The 13,364-nt window shown below is 38.6% G+C and overlaps 2 protein-coding genes across 2 annotated transcripts in view; one reads left to right on the forward strand and one right to left on the reverse strand.

Annotated features, from left to right (window-relative positions):
* Positions 1 to 13,364, forward strand: part of LOC134571246 (uncharacterized) — a 516,374-nt gene that overhangs the window by 95,639 nt on the left and 407,371 nt on the right. The gene's annotated exons all lie outside the window — the stretch shown is intronic.
* Positions 1 to 13,364, reverse strand: part of BRCA2 (BRCA2 DNA repair associated) — a 53,858-nt gene that overhangs the window by 39,116 nt on the left and 1,378 nt on the right. The window contains exons 3-6 of the mRNA XM_063439115.1: positions 13,005 to 13,256; positions 10,152 to 10,251; positions 9,394 to 9,479; positions 6,878 to 6,918 (exon numbers count right to left, since the gene is read on the reverse strand). Of these exons, the coding sequence (XP_063295185.1) occupies positions 6,878 to 6,918; positions 9,394 to 9,479; positions 10,152 to 10,251; positions 13,005 to 13,256 (479 nt within the window). The remainder of the gene's footprint in view (positions 1 to 6,877; positions 6,919 to 9,393; positions 9,480 to 10,151; positions 10,252 to 13,004; positions 13,257 to 13,364) is intronic.

The raw sequence follows: 13,364 nt of genomic DNA on the forward strand, positions 1-13,364 counted from the left end.
TTGGAAACGGAAAACATCTTAAAAGAAAATTACAGCTTTGTTTGGACGAAAAGAGAGATTAATTATCTGGGGATTAAAATCACCCCTAACATTGAAGATATAATGATGAACAATTTTCTAGATCTGTTGAAACAGACAAATTACTTGCTACGAGGATGGAAAAGGGGGCTCGTCTTGGTTGGGCAGGATAAATGCCATAAAGGCATATATATTGCCCAAATTGCTATCTTTTTCGACATCTGCCACTGGAAATACCAACAAGTTGGCTTGATATGCTTCACACTAGTTTCTTAAAATTTGTTTGGGAAAAAAAAATAAAAAACACGGATTGCGGCTAAAAGATTAACTTTATCAATTAAACAAAGTGGGCCTCGGGTTTCCCATGATTAATGACAACTACCAAGCTAATATTATAGGGCACGTATATATGATGCAAGAACCAAATATAGAATATGAAATATGGTACAAGATTAAGAAACGCATGCTTGGCTCTCAGGAACCCTATTGTACGGAAAGATTGGCAGAACGACTGCTCTGTCCATTCAGTTCTTATGAAGAAGTCTTGGAAACAGTCTATAGGAGAAAAAATGCAAGCCTGGAGAAATACCCTTAGATAGACAGACCAACTATTCAACGTGAACTGTCCGGTATAGAGAAGCAAACCTGAGAATCTTCATGTTCTCCCTCTTTGCCATAAGGTTTATCCGGGCACTCCAAATCTCCCTGTAGACCGTGAACATGATCGGACCAATAGATTATTAATCTTGATCCCAATTTCTTGTGCTGAGGTTGTAGGTGTTGACATTGTCGACACCTCATGAGTGGAATGGAGAGAGGACCTCCCAGAGATCCTAAGCCCAGTAAACCGTTTTGTTACATACCTTGCCTCTGGCACCACCCTGTCATTTGACGTGAGGAAAATAGTGTCGTGTTCCGACCGCATTTTAATAGGTCCCTCAAATCAACCAAGATCTGAATTGGTGAGGGGAGTGAAAAACTACCTTAACTCCTTAAGGACCAAACTTTTGGCATAAAAGGGAATCATGACATGTCACACATGTCATGTGTCCTTAAGGGGTTAAGAGCTCTGAAATTAGTGGACTATTTTTCTTGGGACCAAGAACGCTGGCGCATTAGAGAACGACCCAGCCTGTGTTAGATGCATGCTGAGGTGAAAATTACTCCTTCTATAGGCTAAAAGAACAGACTTGTCGGACAAAACTTGACGTTGTCCACCAGTTTAGCCGATCTTCCAATTTTTCAAAGAGAGTCTAGGAGACAGAAATCCACACTTTGACCCAGAAGAGAGAATTTTCCACTGTAGCGGCAAGGTCCAGATGTTGCCCAGTTGACTGCAGGAATTGAAGATGTCAGACATCCCAGCAATCTCATTTCCTGTTCTTACAGAGGAATTTTCACTTCATTAGGAATTGGACCTTTGCTTCATGAGTGCAGTAGATGCAGAGGTAAAGTTTTAAGGTTAACACGAACCTCAAAAAAAACATGTTTCCTGGAGAAGAAGAATATACATGATACGAGAAAGGTTGCCTAAGAGGGTGAAAGAGTGAAGGTTAGGGATCGACCGATATTGATTTTTTTTAGAGCCGATACCAATCGGTATCAGGCCGATAGCCGATAACTTGCCATTATTCTGTACATTTACCATTTTGAAAAAATAAACTATTTCTAAAGGTAAATGCACAAAATATACATGCCACATGCACTGGATGCAGTGTGTTTAGACAGTGGAGCTGTGTATATTTGTGTAGTGTATATATAATGAATGCAGGGTGTGTTTGTGTAGTGTGTATAGTTAATGCAGTGACTGTTTGTGTAGTGTGTATATAATTACTGCAGAGTGTGTGTTTGTGTAGTGTGTGGTGTGTAAAGGGAATGCAGTGCGTGTGTAGTGTGTATAGCGAACGCAGTGTGTGTAATGTGTGTGTGTGTATAGTGAATGCAGTGTATGTAGTGTGCGTATAGTAGTGAATGCAGTGTGCGTATAATGAATGCAGTGTGTTTGTATAGTGTGTGTGTATATAATGTAGTGTTTGTAGTGTGTGTGTATATAATGCAGTGTGTGTGGTGTGTATAATGCAGTGTGTGTGTGTATATAATGCAGAGTCTGTAGTGTGTGCATTATACACACACACACTACATTATAGACACACTACACTATAAACACACTCTGCATTATATATACACACACACACACACTACACTATATACACACTCTGCATTATATACAGAGTGTGTAGTGTGTGTGTATATAATGCAGTGCGTGTGTGTTTTCCTGAAGGGATGTGATTTGTGTAAAATGGGGGGGGGGGGGGGGAGAAAGGCATTTTTTTATTTTCATTTTTAATATTTATTTTTAATATTTGTTTATTTTTAATATTTATGTTTTATTATTTTTTGTTGCACCCCCTCCCTGCTTGTTACCTGGCCAGGGAGGGGGGATATGACAGTCCCTTGTGGTCCAGTGGTATGGGCTGAGCTGTGGGGGGGCCCGCAGGTAGCGTTTACTTACCTTTCCTGACGCTCCTCCAGCTCCCCAGTGTAAATCTCGCGGTCTGTGTGCCGCGCGGAGCGTTGCCACGGGTCGCCGTGGCAACGCTCCGCGCGGCACACAGACCGCGAGATTTACACTGGGGAGCTGGAGGAGCGGCAGGAAAAGTAAGTAAACGCTACCTGCGGCCCCCCCCCAGGAGCGCCGGGCTTGTAATGAGCCCGGCGGTCCTAGGAGGTATTATCGGCAATATCGGTATCTCTAATGGCCGATACCGATATTGCCGAAAATACAGAATATCGGCCGATTATGTCGGTAAAACCGATAATCGGTCGATCCCTAGTGAAGGGCAACCTGCCTTTCCTCTAACACTCCCCCTAGGTATACCCACAGTAGTAAAAATAACTCATAGGGTATGAATAGAGTAAAAATTAAAAACTTATGTTTATTGAATTCTATTTAAAAATCTCTTTAAGGACAAAAATTGATGAAATAAGTGAAACACACAGTGTTGGTGAATTTAAAAAGGAAAGGTTCGATGCAGTCTAGGCAGTCTCTTGTATATGTATATGTAACTAACTGTAAGTGGTTACTAATAAATTGATTTATACAATAAAATACGGTAGTCTGTTTTATATAGAAGTGTAACTAACTGTAAGTTGTTACTAATGAATTGACTTCTACAATAGACACAATAGTCAAGAATATATTTAAGAGATAAAGGTCAAAAGCTAGTAACTGTCAATAAGTTGCACTTAGTTGGATAGTATCTGATAGGAGCTCAGATTGATAAAGCCTCTATATATCCACTAGTAATAGATAGATGGGACTATGTTCAAATACTCTCTACCTTCCCTGTTAATATGGAACTATATTCAGGTAATCTCTCTCTAATAGTGCTATTATCAGTGCTAGTATAAATTTAGCTTACATCAAATAAATGCGAAGACGCCTAATAATGGTAAGAGGCTACACTTGCTTGTTGCTTATTAATGACAGAAAGTGCCAATTAGCAAGCAGGTTTATTACGGTGACTGTAGCTAACATCTGTGTAGAAATGGAATACAGTTATAAGCAATATAATGCCATGAATATTCCTAGGAGTTAATGCACACAGTAACCCAACATATAATCTTAAATGACAAACCTCAGCATATAACAAACACACCATCAAAGTCTAATCTGTTTGAAATTGCACTTTAGAAATATAGAGAGATTTAAAAAAAAAAAATAGGCAGGCTAGATATATTGCACTGCATTACGTAGTGTCAAACCTATGATAGTACCAAAGATAAGGTTTTAGGGAAGATTAGAAAAAATATACATGATAGTCTCCGTATCCAACAGTGTTGCTGTAACACTCTGCTAGCTACCTGTTTTGGGAGTGTTTTGAAGAGCAATGAAATCTCTTCAATCCACTTAGTATGGCGAATTTTCTGAAAACATTTTGAGGGGCCGCAATAGGGATATGTGGGAAGGATTACCTTCACATTTGGTGAAAATGTAAGAATTTTAAAAATGTGGAATTTGGTTTTTGAAAAATTATAGTTGATTGGTAATGTTGCCATTGAGATGAAACCTGAAATCGTGTTACAGCATCTAAAATGGCCAATCCTAGATAAAAAACAAAAAACAGTCCCTGTTAATATTTCATTTTTTTGTTGCTGCTAAATTATTACTAGCCAAAAAATGGGGTAAAATAAATAAAATTCAGTGGCCACAATTGAAAGAACAGATACTTTTTCAATGTAGAATGGAACAGGGTCTGTTTTGGATAAGTGCTAAGGCAAGACAACAAAGCAGTATTCTCAAAAATTGGCAACATATTATTGAAAGTCATTTTTAATAAAAAAAAGTTTGTTTTTTATCATATATTTATAATGTGGAATTTATCGCTCCCATCCAGGTATATATGGTGTATGATTGAAGTTATGTTATGTAATTTATGTACCGTATTTTTCGCTCCATAAGAAGCACTTTTTTCCTCCTCAAAAGTGAGGGGAAATGTCTGTGCGTCTTATGGAGTGAATGTGCCCCTCTCTCTCCCCCCCTTGGTCCCCGGTAGGTCTACCACCTTTATGTAGCGTGGCCAAGCGGAGCAGTGCGCACAGGGAACAGTATCCTGTTCCCTGCCTGACTGAAAGGAAGTGAGCACTCAGTGCTCACTTCCTTTCAGACCGGCCGGGTACAGGAAACTGAATCTCCTGTACCGCAACCCGCTCCACTCGGCCACGCTACATAAAGGTAGGAGACCTACCGGGGACCAAGGGGGGGAGAGGGGCCCAAGGGGGGGAGAGGGGCCCAAGGGACAGGTGGAGGGGGGGGGGGGGGGGGAGAGTGGGTGAAGGAACACTATGGGAAGGGGGGAGTGTGTGAAGGAACACTATGGGACAGGGGAGGGAGGGAGTGGGTGAAGGAACACTATGGGACAGGGGAGGGGGGGGAGAACACTATGGGACAGGGGAATGGGGGGAAGAACACTATGGGACAGGGGAATGGGGGGAAGAACACTATGGGACAGGGGAAGGGGGGGAAGAACACTATGGGACAGGGGAAGGGGGGGAAGAACACTATGGGACAGGGGAAAGGACACTGGGACAGGGGAAGGGGGGAAAGAACACTATGGGACAGGGGAAGGGGGGGAAAGAACACTATAGGACAGAGGAAGGGGGGGGAAGAACACTATAGACAGGGGAAGGGGGGGAAGAACACTGTGGGACAGGGGAAGGGGGGGGGGAGAACACTGTGGGACAGGGGAAGGGGGGGAAGAACACTATGGGACAGGGGAAGGGGGAGAAGAACACTATGGGACAGGGAAGGGGGAGAAGAACATTATGGGACAGGGGAGGGGGGGAGAACACTACGGGACAGGGGAGGGGGGAGAACACTACGGGACAGGGGAGGGGGGGAAAACACTACGGGACAGGGGAGGGGGGGAAAACACTACGGGACAGGGGGGGAAAACACTACGGGACAGGGGGGGGAGAACACTACGGGACAGGGGGGGGGGGAGACACACTATGGGACAAGGGAGGGGAGTGGGTGGTAAGGAACACTTTTTTTCTTGTTTTCCTACTCTAAAAACTAGGTGCATCTTATAGAGCGAAAAATACGGTATATGAGTTAACTAGATGTACAAGTTAATATTTAACCACGATTCGTCATCAAATGTTATTTGGAACTCATATGTGTTTGTTACTTAATATGGGAAATAACTCCGAATCAGCTTTAGTCCACGGCTCTGCTATTTTATCCTACATTTTACAATTTGTCTTTGTTTAGTTTTTTTTTACTCAAAACCATGATGCAATCTAAAGACAGCTAAGCCAAATATCCAGCACAATCAACCAAATGTAGGGGGACTTGCAGAGTATTTGCTGCCAATTATCACTAATATTATTGACACCATGTTCAGATACACAAAATGAGAGCCAGGAAGAGAAGACGTAAGAGCAAAGTATTATTTATAAATTACGCTATTTCTTTAGTGGACACTGTCAAGGATGTTCACTATCTAGACAAGTATGGCTTTGAACTGGCAAGAGAATTTAACATTTGATGTCACAATACACAATTTGGAAAATGTCTCAATCTAAGATCTTTTTGCAGCTTAGCTATTTTTGCTGAAAACTTGCAATCCCCTGGTCAATTCTCTAGTTTATAGTATAACCCTTAAGTGAAACAAACTATGCATCTGTTAACAAATAAACAATAAAAGGCTAGATCTAATATGATTGATTCTGCATTAGTTTTATAAATAATTCAATGAGTCGGGAAAAGATAAGTGTGTTAACAAACAGAGTGTGTAAATTTAGACATATTTGTTATTGCAAATTTAATACATATAAACATACATGCATAAGTCTGCATTCATATCCAGATATTTCTCTCCATCTTAGTTACCTACAAACAAAATAACTAAAGAGCTACGTGCACCTTTCCCCACTTATCACCCTCTTCCAAAAACATTGACTATCAGCAGCTGAACACACAACTGTGCAAGTGCCTGTGGGGAGTACAAATACACCACAAGGTTTTCTAAGGGAAGGTATACAAGAAAACTTGTAAAAACCCAAAGGATGCAGGTGCTTTTCATTCATGGAAAAGAAATAGGGGAACAAAAAAAGTAAAATATTTGCTCAAATTATTTTTAGACAAAGGAACTGGCCATCAAATGAAGGAAGCACTGCTCGTTCTCTCACAACAACGCTGTGCTTTACAGGCACCACAGAAATCTTGGGATCATCCGACTTGGCCATAGTGAAATTCATCACTCAATCATTGAATATTATAGACCTTATTAAAAAAAAACAAAAAAATAAACGACAGTTGCAATGGAAACAGTTTATTGATTTCCAGCCATCTTACCTTCATAAGTTTTGGGGTACACAACAAACTCTCATAAAAGTCTGAGAAGTAGAAAAAGAACAAGTCACTATTACTACACAGAAAAGAAAAATATAAAGAATGGTAATCAATTCAAAATTTGAAAATCAGATTGAGCATTTCACAAAGGAGAAATGTCTGCAAGGTATAAACCCTTCATTGAACTCTTAGATCAGTGGTAGTCAACCTGGTCCCTACCGCCCACTAGTGCCATCGAGAGAAACCTTTACAAAAATGACCAACACGCATGCGTGAACGCTCTTTTTGCTAAATTTCTCTTGATGGTTAAAAGGAAGCATGCGTGTTTGGTGCCCATGTGAAATCTCTCCCAATGAGCAAAAGGAAGCAAATGCATGCACAGAACATGTAACCATGCCAGAAAACCGAAGCAGCGTTACCGGAACTGACAAAATCACAACATCACTCAGTGGAGGGCAGAACGTGGCTTCTTAAAGGGTACATGCTTGTCTTGTTTTGTTTTGTTGCATTACATGATCGTGTCATACAGATTTTTTTGAAACTAATAATGAAGCAGGTCTCTATGAATAATCAAAAACCGTAAAGAATGATGCATTTTATTTGGCAGTCATTTTCAAGAGATTTAATGAAATTAATTTGCAGCTTCAAGGAGCCTATATAACTCTTATTAGTTGCAAAAAAAAAAAATCTCATTATTTATCGAAAAGCTTGATGGTCTCCGTCAATCTTTTGAAGAGAGAATTTCATGAATTGCCATCTATAAAAGATGATGTAACCCCAGAGGAGATTAAACAGTTCAGTAGCCACCTCAACAATCTTCAATTGGATATGGAAAAACTATTTAAAGTAAATTTGAACTTGAAGGTGTGTGACTAGTTGATAAATCATTTTACAGCAAATTTTACTGAGGTTGATAATTTGCCAAGAAGAACGATCAGAACATAAATATGACGAAGAGAGTAAATGTAATTTCGACAGTGGTGGATGCCAAAATCTCTTGCAAAATAAAAAAAATGCTTGCGTTATATCCAAATATGTGGAAAATGATATTCAATTTATTGATACCTTTCCCTAGCACATTGTAGAATCTGGCTTTAGTACTGTTAATCATATTATCACCAAACAGAGAGACCATCTGAATATCACAGAAAGAGGGGACCTTTGTTTGTTCCTTACGAAAATCGAACCAGATATCAAATATTTAGTCTTGCAGCACCAAGAAATAAAAAAATTCTTGTTTTCACAATTTCTAGTTTTTTCCCCTAAATTTAAGCAGCTCCAGTGCTAGTAGGCGCTGCATCGATGGAGATGCAGACATTCATTACATTTAAATTATATATGAATAAACATGCATAAAGTAAAAATAAAAAGATTAATATAAGTACCGGTATATATATATATTTTTTAAAAGTTCCTTTCTGAAAAAAATAATAAAAATTTAAAAAAAATCCCATTTGTGCTAAAAAATTTTGTTACTGCAGCACCAGTGGGCAGCAAGGAAATGTTTCCATCAACAAAGATACATAAGTGGGCGGCATGAACTAAAAGGTTGACTACCAATGTCTTAGAATGTTGGAAAACATTTTCTAATAGCTATTTTCCATATTAACACCAAACTTAACACAGGTCATCACATAAATAATATCAAAAGCAGTGGAACTTACTACCCCCCCAAATTCTGGAGAAGAAATGTGTTTTTACCACGGTGGATTTGATTTAAATCAAATCAATTTGAAAAACCCTAGTCAGTAAGACCATTTAAATCTTGGGTTTCTATGTAAAGACTCATTCTTGCTGGTTTGGTAGAATCTTAATATTTATTAAGGGTTTCATTGATAGTATAATAATTTTTCAAATTACATTCTAACACACACACACACGTGTCACCCCACCCCACCCCACCCACACACACACACACACACACACATTACTGCCTCTATCCCGGCAGACCGCAGGTAAGTTGTCAAACTTTTTTTTTTTTTTTTACGGTTTGACTACGTACTCAGGGAGGACGCAATGGCACTCCTGCCACCATAACCACTACAGAGAGCTGAAGGGGTTATTGTGCCTGGATTGTTTCTTTAAATAATTTGCCAGCGCCCCTCCCGAAATAAGGTTCTGGATCCGCCCCTGTGTGAATGGATTAGTGGGATTAATTTACCAAAATAACTAAACATTGCGTGAATATATAGCTACATACAACCTAACTAAAAACAAAATTCCTTTTTATTGGTCAATAACCTTTTGATTATAATTAAAAAGTATCTTTAGTATCTTTACAAAATAAATAAATCTAATGTAAATGAAAAAAAATACTAATTTAAAAATCAAACAGTTGTTTGTTTCTTTTGTTTAGATTGGTGATTTGCATCTACCCTGGTTTTACTTGTCCCTCCAGCATATTGCACCCAAATGAAAACACAAAAATAGTGTTTACATGAATAAAAAACAAACATGATTTATATATATATATATATATATATATATATATATATATATATGATAACAAAAGCACCCACCAGGTTTTCCATCTTTCTGTTGTGTTCTTTTCACAAATTTTGTATCACGTAATGGAGTCTTAAATAATTCTTTCAAAACAGCAGGACTGGAAAAACAATACAAATACAATACAAAAACATAAATGAAAGAAATATATAATATATAACAAAAAAAAAATACAGGAGAGGTTTATTACCACAATATATAGGAAATATTAACTAAAGCACGGTCTCAAACTAACATTTTAAGTGGAAATTCAAAGAACAAAACCACAGAAGCTTATTGCTTGAGAGATTTCACAAAATATGCTTCTTTTGGCACTCACAACCAGCCACTTCTGCTCTCACTTTAAACATTTGAAGTTTAACGTCTGCATTGTGATACCAATCTGAACTGTAATTTGCCCTTTCTGTGGTCTTTAAGCAGGCTCACAGAATGTATACTGTTTTGGAAGACCAAACGGCAAATTCAAAGTTTGCGAGCTACAACCTGCATTATCTCTGTCAGCTAATGTTGCGAGATATTCCAAATGATCAGTGAGTGACTCGTTGTTTTGGAGGCTTAGTGAGGAATCACATAAAATATTTAGCTGATTTTATGATTTACCATTATTTTAATACAAAAACAATAACGTAACTGCACAATATACAAAAAGCATTGCTATAGAGAACTATGGCACTGTTATGCTTCAAATATTTGAGGATTATAGGAAACTGGTTTCAAGTCTTAGACTGAACGATTACTGTACTATAAGATCACTGAGATACATGTACATTACCTTTCATGGAGAAATCTACTGGATGGACTAGGATATTTGTTTAGAAGATTCTGTGTCTGAAAAGATGGACTTCTGCGTGGTGTAGCTGTGTTATTGTTTCCTGAAATATGAGATATAGTTAATTGCTGCAAATATCATTATAATGCAAGGCACCTATAGAATACAGAACAAAAATACTTGGAACATTTAAGAAGCAATCAAGAAAATTATTCTCAAACATTAAAGGTCACTTCTTTAGCACAACCATTGTTGTGGTTGTGCACTCCAGGCACCCAGACCACTTCTGCCCATTGGTCTGGGTGCCAACTCCCATCACCTTTACCCCTCCAAGTGTAATTATTGCAGTTTTCATAAACTGCAATAATTACCTTGCAGGGTTAAGTCTTGCTCTAGTGGCTGTCGTCCAGACAGCCACTAAAGGGACTTCCGGGTTCTTAACCCCTTAAGGACACATGACATGTGTGACATGTCATGATTCCCTTTTATTCCAGAAGTTTGGTCCTTAAGGGGTTAAACGACTTTTTGGTCGCTTAAACAAGGCTGAACGTCCTCACGCTCTGCGTGAGGACATCCAGCGTCGCCGGAATCCCTATAGGAAAGCATTGAATAAGGCTTTCCTTTTGGGAGATCTAACGCGCGAGCGAGCATTGCTGCACATGCGCATTAGGTCCTCCCCCACCCCCACCGCTGACGTCCAGCACCGATGGACATCGGCGCTGGATTCAAGTAAGTATCTGAAAAGTTTTTAACCCTTTCAGCAACATGGGATGGGGGCAGGAAGGAGTGGAGCACTGTAGGATTCTCTAGTGCCAGAAAAATTGTTTGTTTTCCTGGGACTGGAGAGTCCCTTTAAAAAACAACAGCAGCATTACAGTCTTTGTTAATTTGATCTCAGAGTACACAAAAGACTAAAACCAGGCCTATAAAGACATGTATATTAGCATAAATCAATTATTAAAATTAAAAGGACACTACACTTCCCAAATACAAAAAAATAGATACATTAAAAAACAAACAAACAAAACCCCCAATTTAACTGTGCATTTTTCATTTGGGCTATATTTAAACAGTTTTCAAAAGCTGTAGATCTCTAGCGTGAAGCCTTTGTAAGCCCTCCTCTTCTAACCCAGCCCAGATTTTCTGTGACAGTCCAAATCAGTTTAGCTCCACTGAGGTTAAACAACCAGAAATGAACATGACCAGTTGTGTACTTGACAACCAAGGGGATGCAACAATGTTAATAAAAGTGTCATTAATAAAAGTGCCAATATCTAATGAAATATGTACTTTTTGTAAAATGAAAACAAAGGGTCTGGAGTGTCCCTTTAACCCATTAAGGACCACACATCAGGAATAAAAGGGAATCATGGCATGTCACACATGTCATGTGTCCTTAAAGAACTGTTAACTATGTGTCAATGTTGCTTAGCACAATTAAAATAAATGTTTTTTACTGCTCTCTGTTCTCTAACAGTACAGATCCTTTAGTCGGTCACAGTATGTTTTACATTCGGGAAACAATGTAAAGGATATTAAAGTTATTAACGTGACACAGAACATCTATCCAGCTACCGGTAGGTCTGGGGCAAGATCTGTAAGAGGAAAAAAAAACTAATGCCATACCTGTACCTTAGAAGAATTTCTGCTTTGCAGTGTTGCACATAATACTTTGTCCGCTATATGGCTCTGTGAGCGTCAAGGCTAAAAATAATATACAACAGGTACTACCAAAAGTTATTTGTCTTAAGAAATCCTTGGATTGCATTAGAATTTTAGTATTAGAAATTCAGAAAGCTTATATCTTTATGAAACACTAAGCAAGACAGACACTTAAAATGTGTATTAAAGCCGGTGGAAGTGTAACAAAATAAAGATAAGTTGATTAAAAATCTCTTCACCTAATGGTCCCCCATCATTCCCCAAATCTCAGAGGAGACTACATAGGTCCTTTCATTTTGCATGTTAGTACCTGAAAGCTCAGATCAGAAGGCAGAAACCCAAAGCAGAAGGCACGGCATGCTTACTATTACTAGCCTTCCAGGATGAAACCTTGGAATACGAGATATGTTGCGGCTAGTTATCGATTTCTTACTCTATAGATTTATGATCTTACTGCTCTCTCAATTGTAGATTCACTTGTACATGATCAGATTTACAAATTGACACCACAAACCAGTTCAATCTTGGCACAGCAAGGACACACATTGTATTGGGGAAAGAGTCTCCTCTCTCTAAGCTGACTGACAGGTGCAAAGAGCAGAGCTTGTAACAATGTTTGACAAGGGAGTCAAGATGGAAGCACTTTGTTCCGAGATAGAGCTGGATACAGTAGAGTGGATTTCTACAGGTAAATGTATTTTGCATACTCCACAAATGCTTATTTGTTAAATAAAAGAGATAAGGAAACATCACACAAAAAAATAATAAGAAAACCCTCAGAAGTGGTGTTTCCGCTTTATCTAAAAATAGTGTTTCCCGATAAGAGGGAGTCATTTTTTAACCTTATTGTAACTAACCAGTGGTAAAATTTGTGATTATTAATTTCCATTTCACTCTATTTAGACAAACCATGACAGCATTATTGTTTTAGTGGTTTGCTAATATACAAACACAACTTTAGAGGTTGACTGATGGCCCATTCATATTATAAGATTAAGGCCCTGCTAAGGTGTTATCATTTGATAAGAAAAGATGTTACTGATGCAATAGGCCCGACTGCTGCATTCCATTCATCCTTGAACACAGTGACAAGAATGTAATGTATCTCATTCAGAATGCAGTTTTGGGTGTCTAATAGACTAGAACTGAAAAGAAATGAAGAAAAAGATCATAAACAAATAAAACTCTTCTTACCTGCTACAGATAAAGTTCTACATGATTCCTCTGTTGGTGACAGGAAAAGTGGTGATGACAAAACCTCTTCTTTAAAAAGGATTGGAGTGGCATCCAACTGGCTGAATGTGCACACTTTTCGTACAGGTGTCTTGACTGTATTTTCATCCAAGCCATCCAATTTGCCCTCACTGCCTTCACACGCTGGTAACACATATGGAGCAGCTTCCCCAGTAAGCTCTTGAAACCAGTTCAGACTTATAGCCCCTAAATCTATACCACATAATATAACCATTTAGTTTATGTCAAACCATGTGAATCTAAAAAAGTAATGAAAACTCAATATACATACAATTACAAAGTATATTGGAGATGCACCTG

Source organism: Pelobates fuscus, chromosome 1 (genome assembly GCF_036172605.1).
Source record: "Pelobates fuscus isolate aPelFus1 chromosome 1, aPelFus1.pri, whole genome shotgun sequence".
NCBI classification, from domain to species: Eukaryota; Metazoa; Chordata; class Amphibia; order Anura; family Pelobatidae; genus Pelobates; species Pelobates fuscus.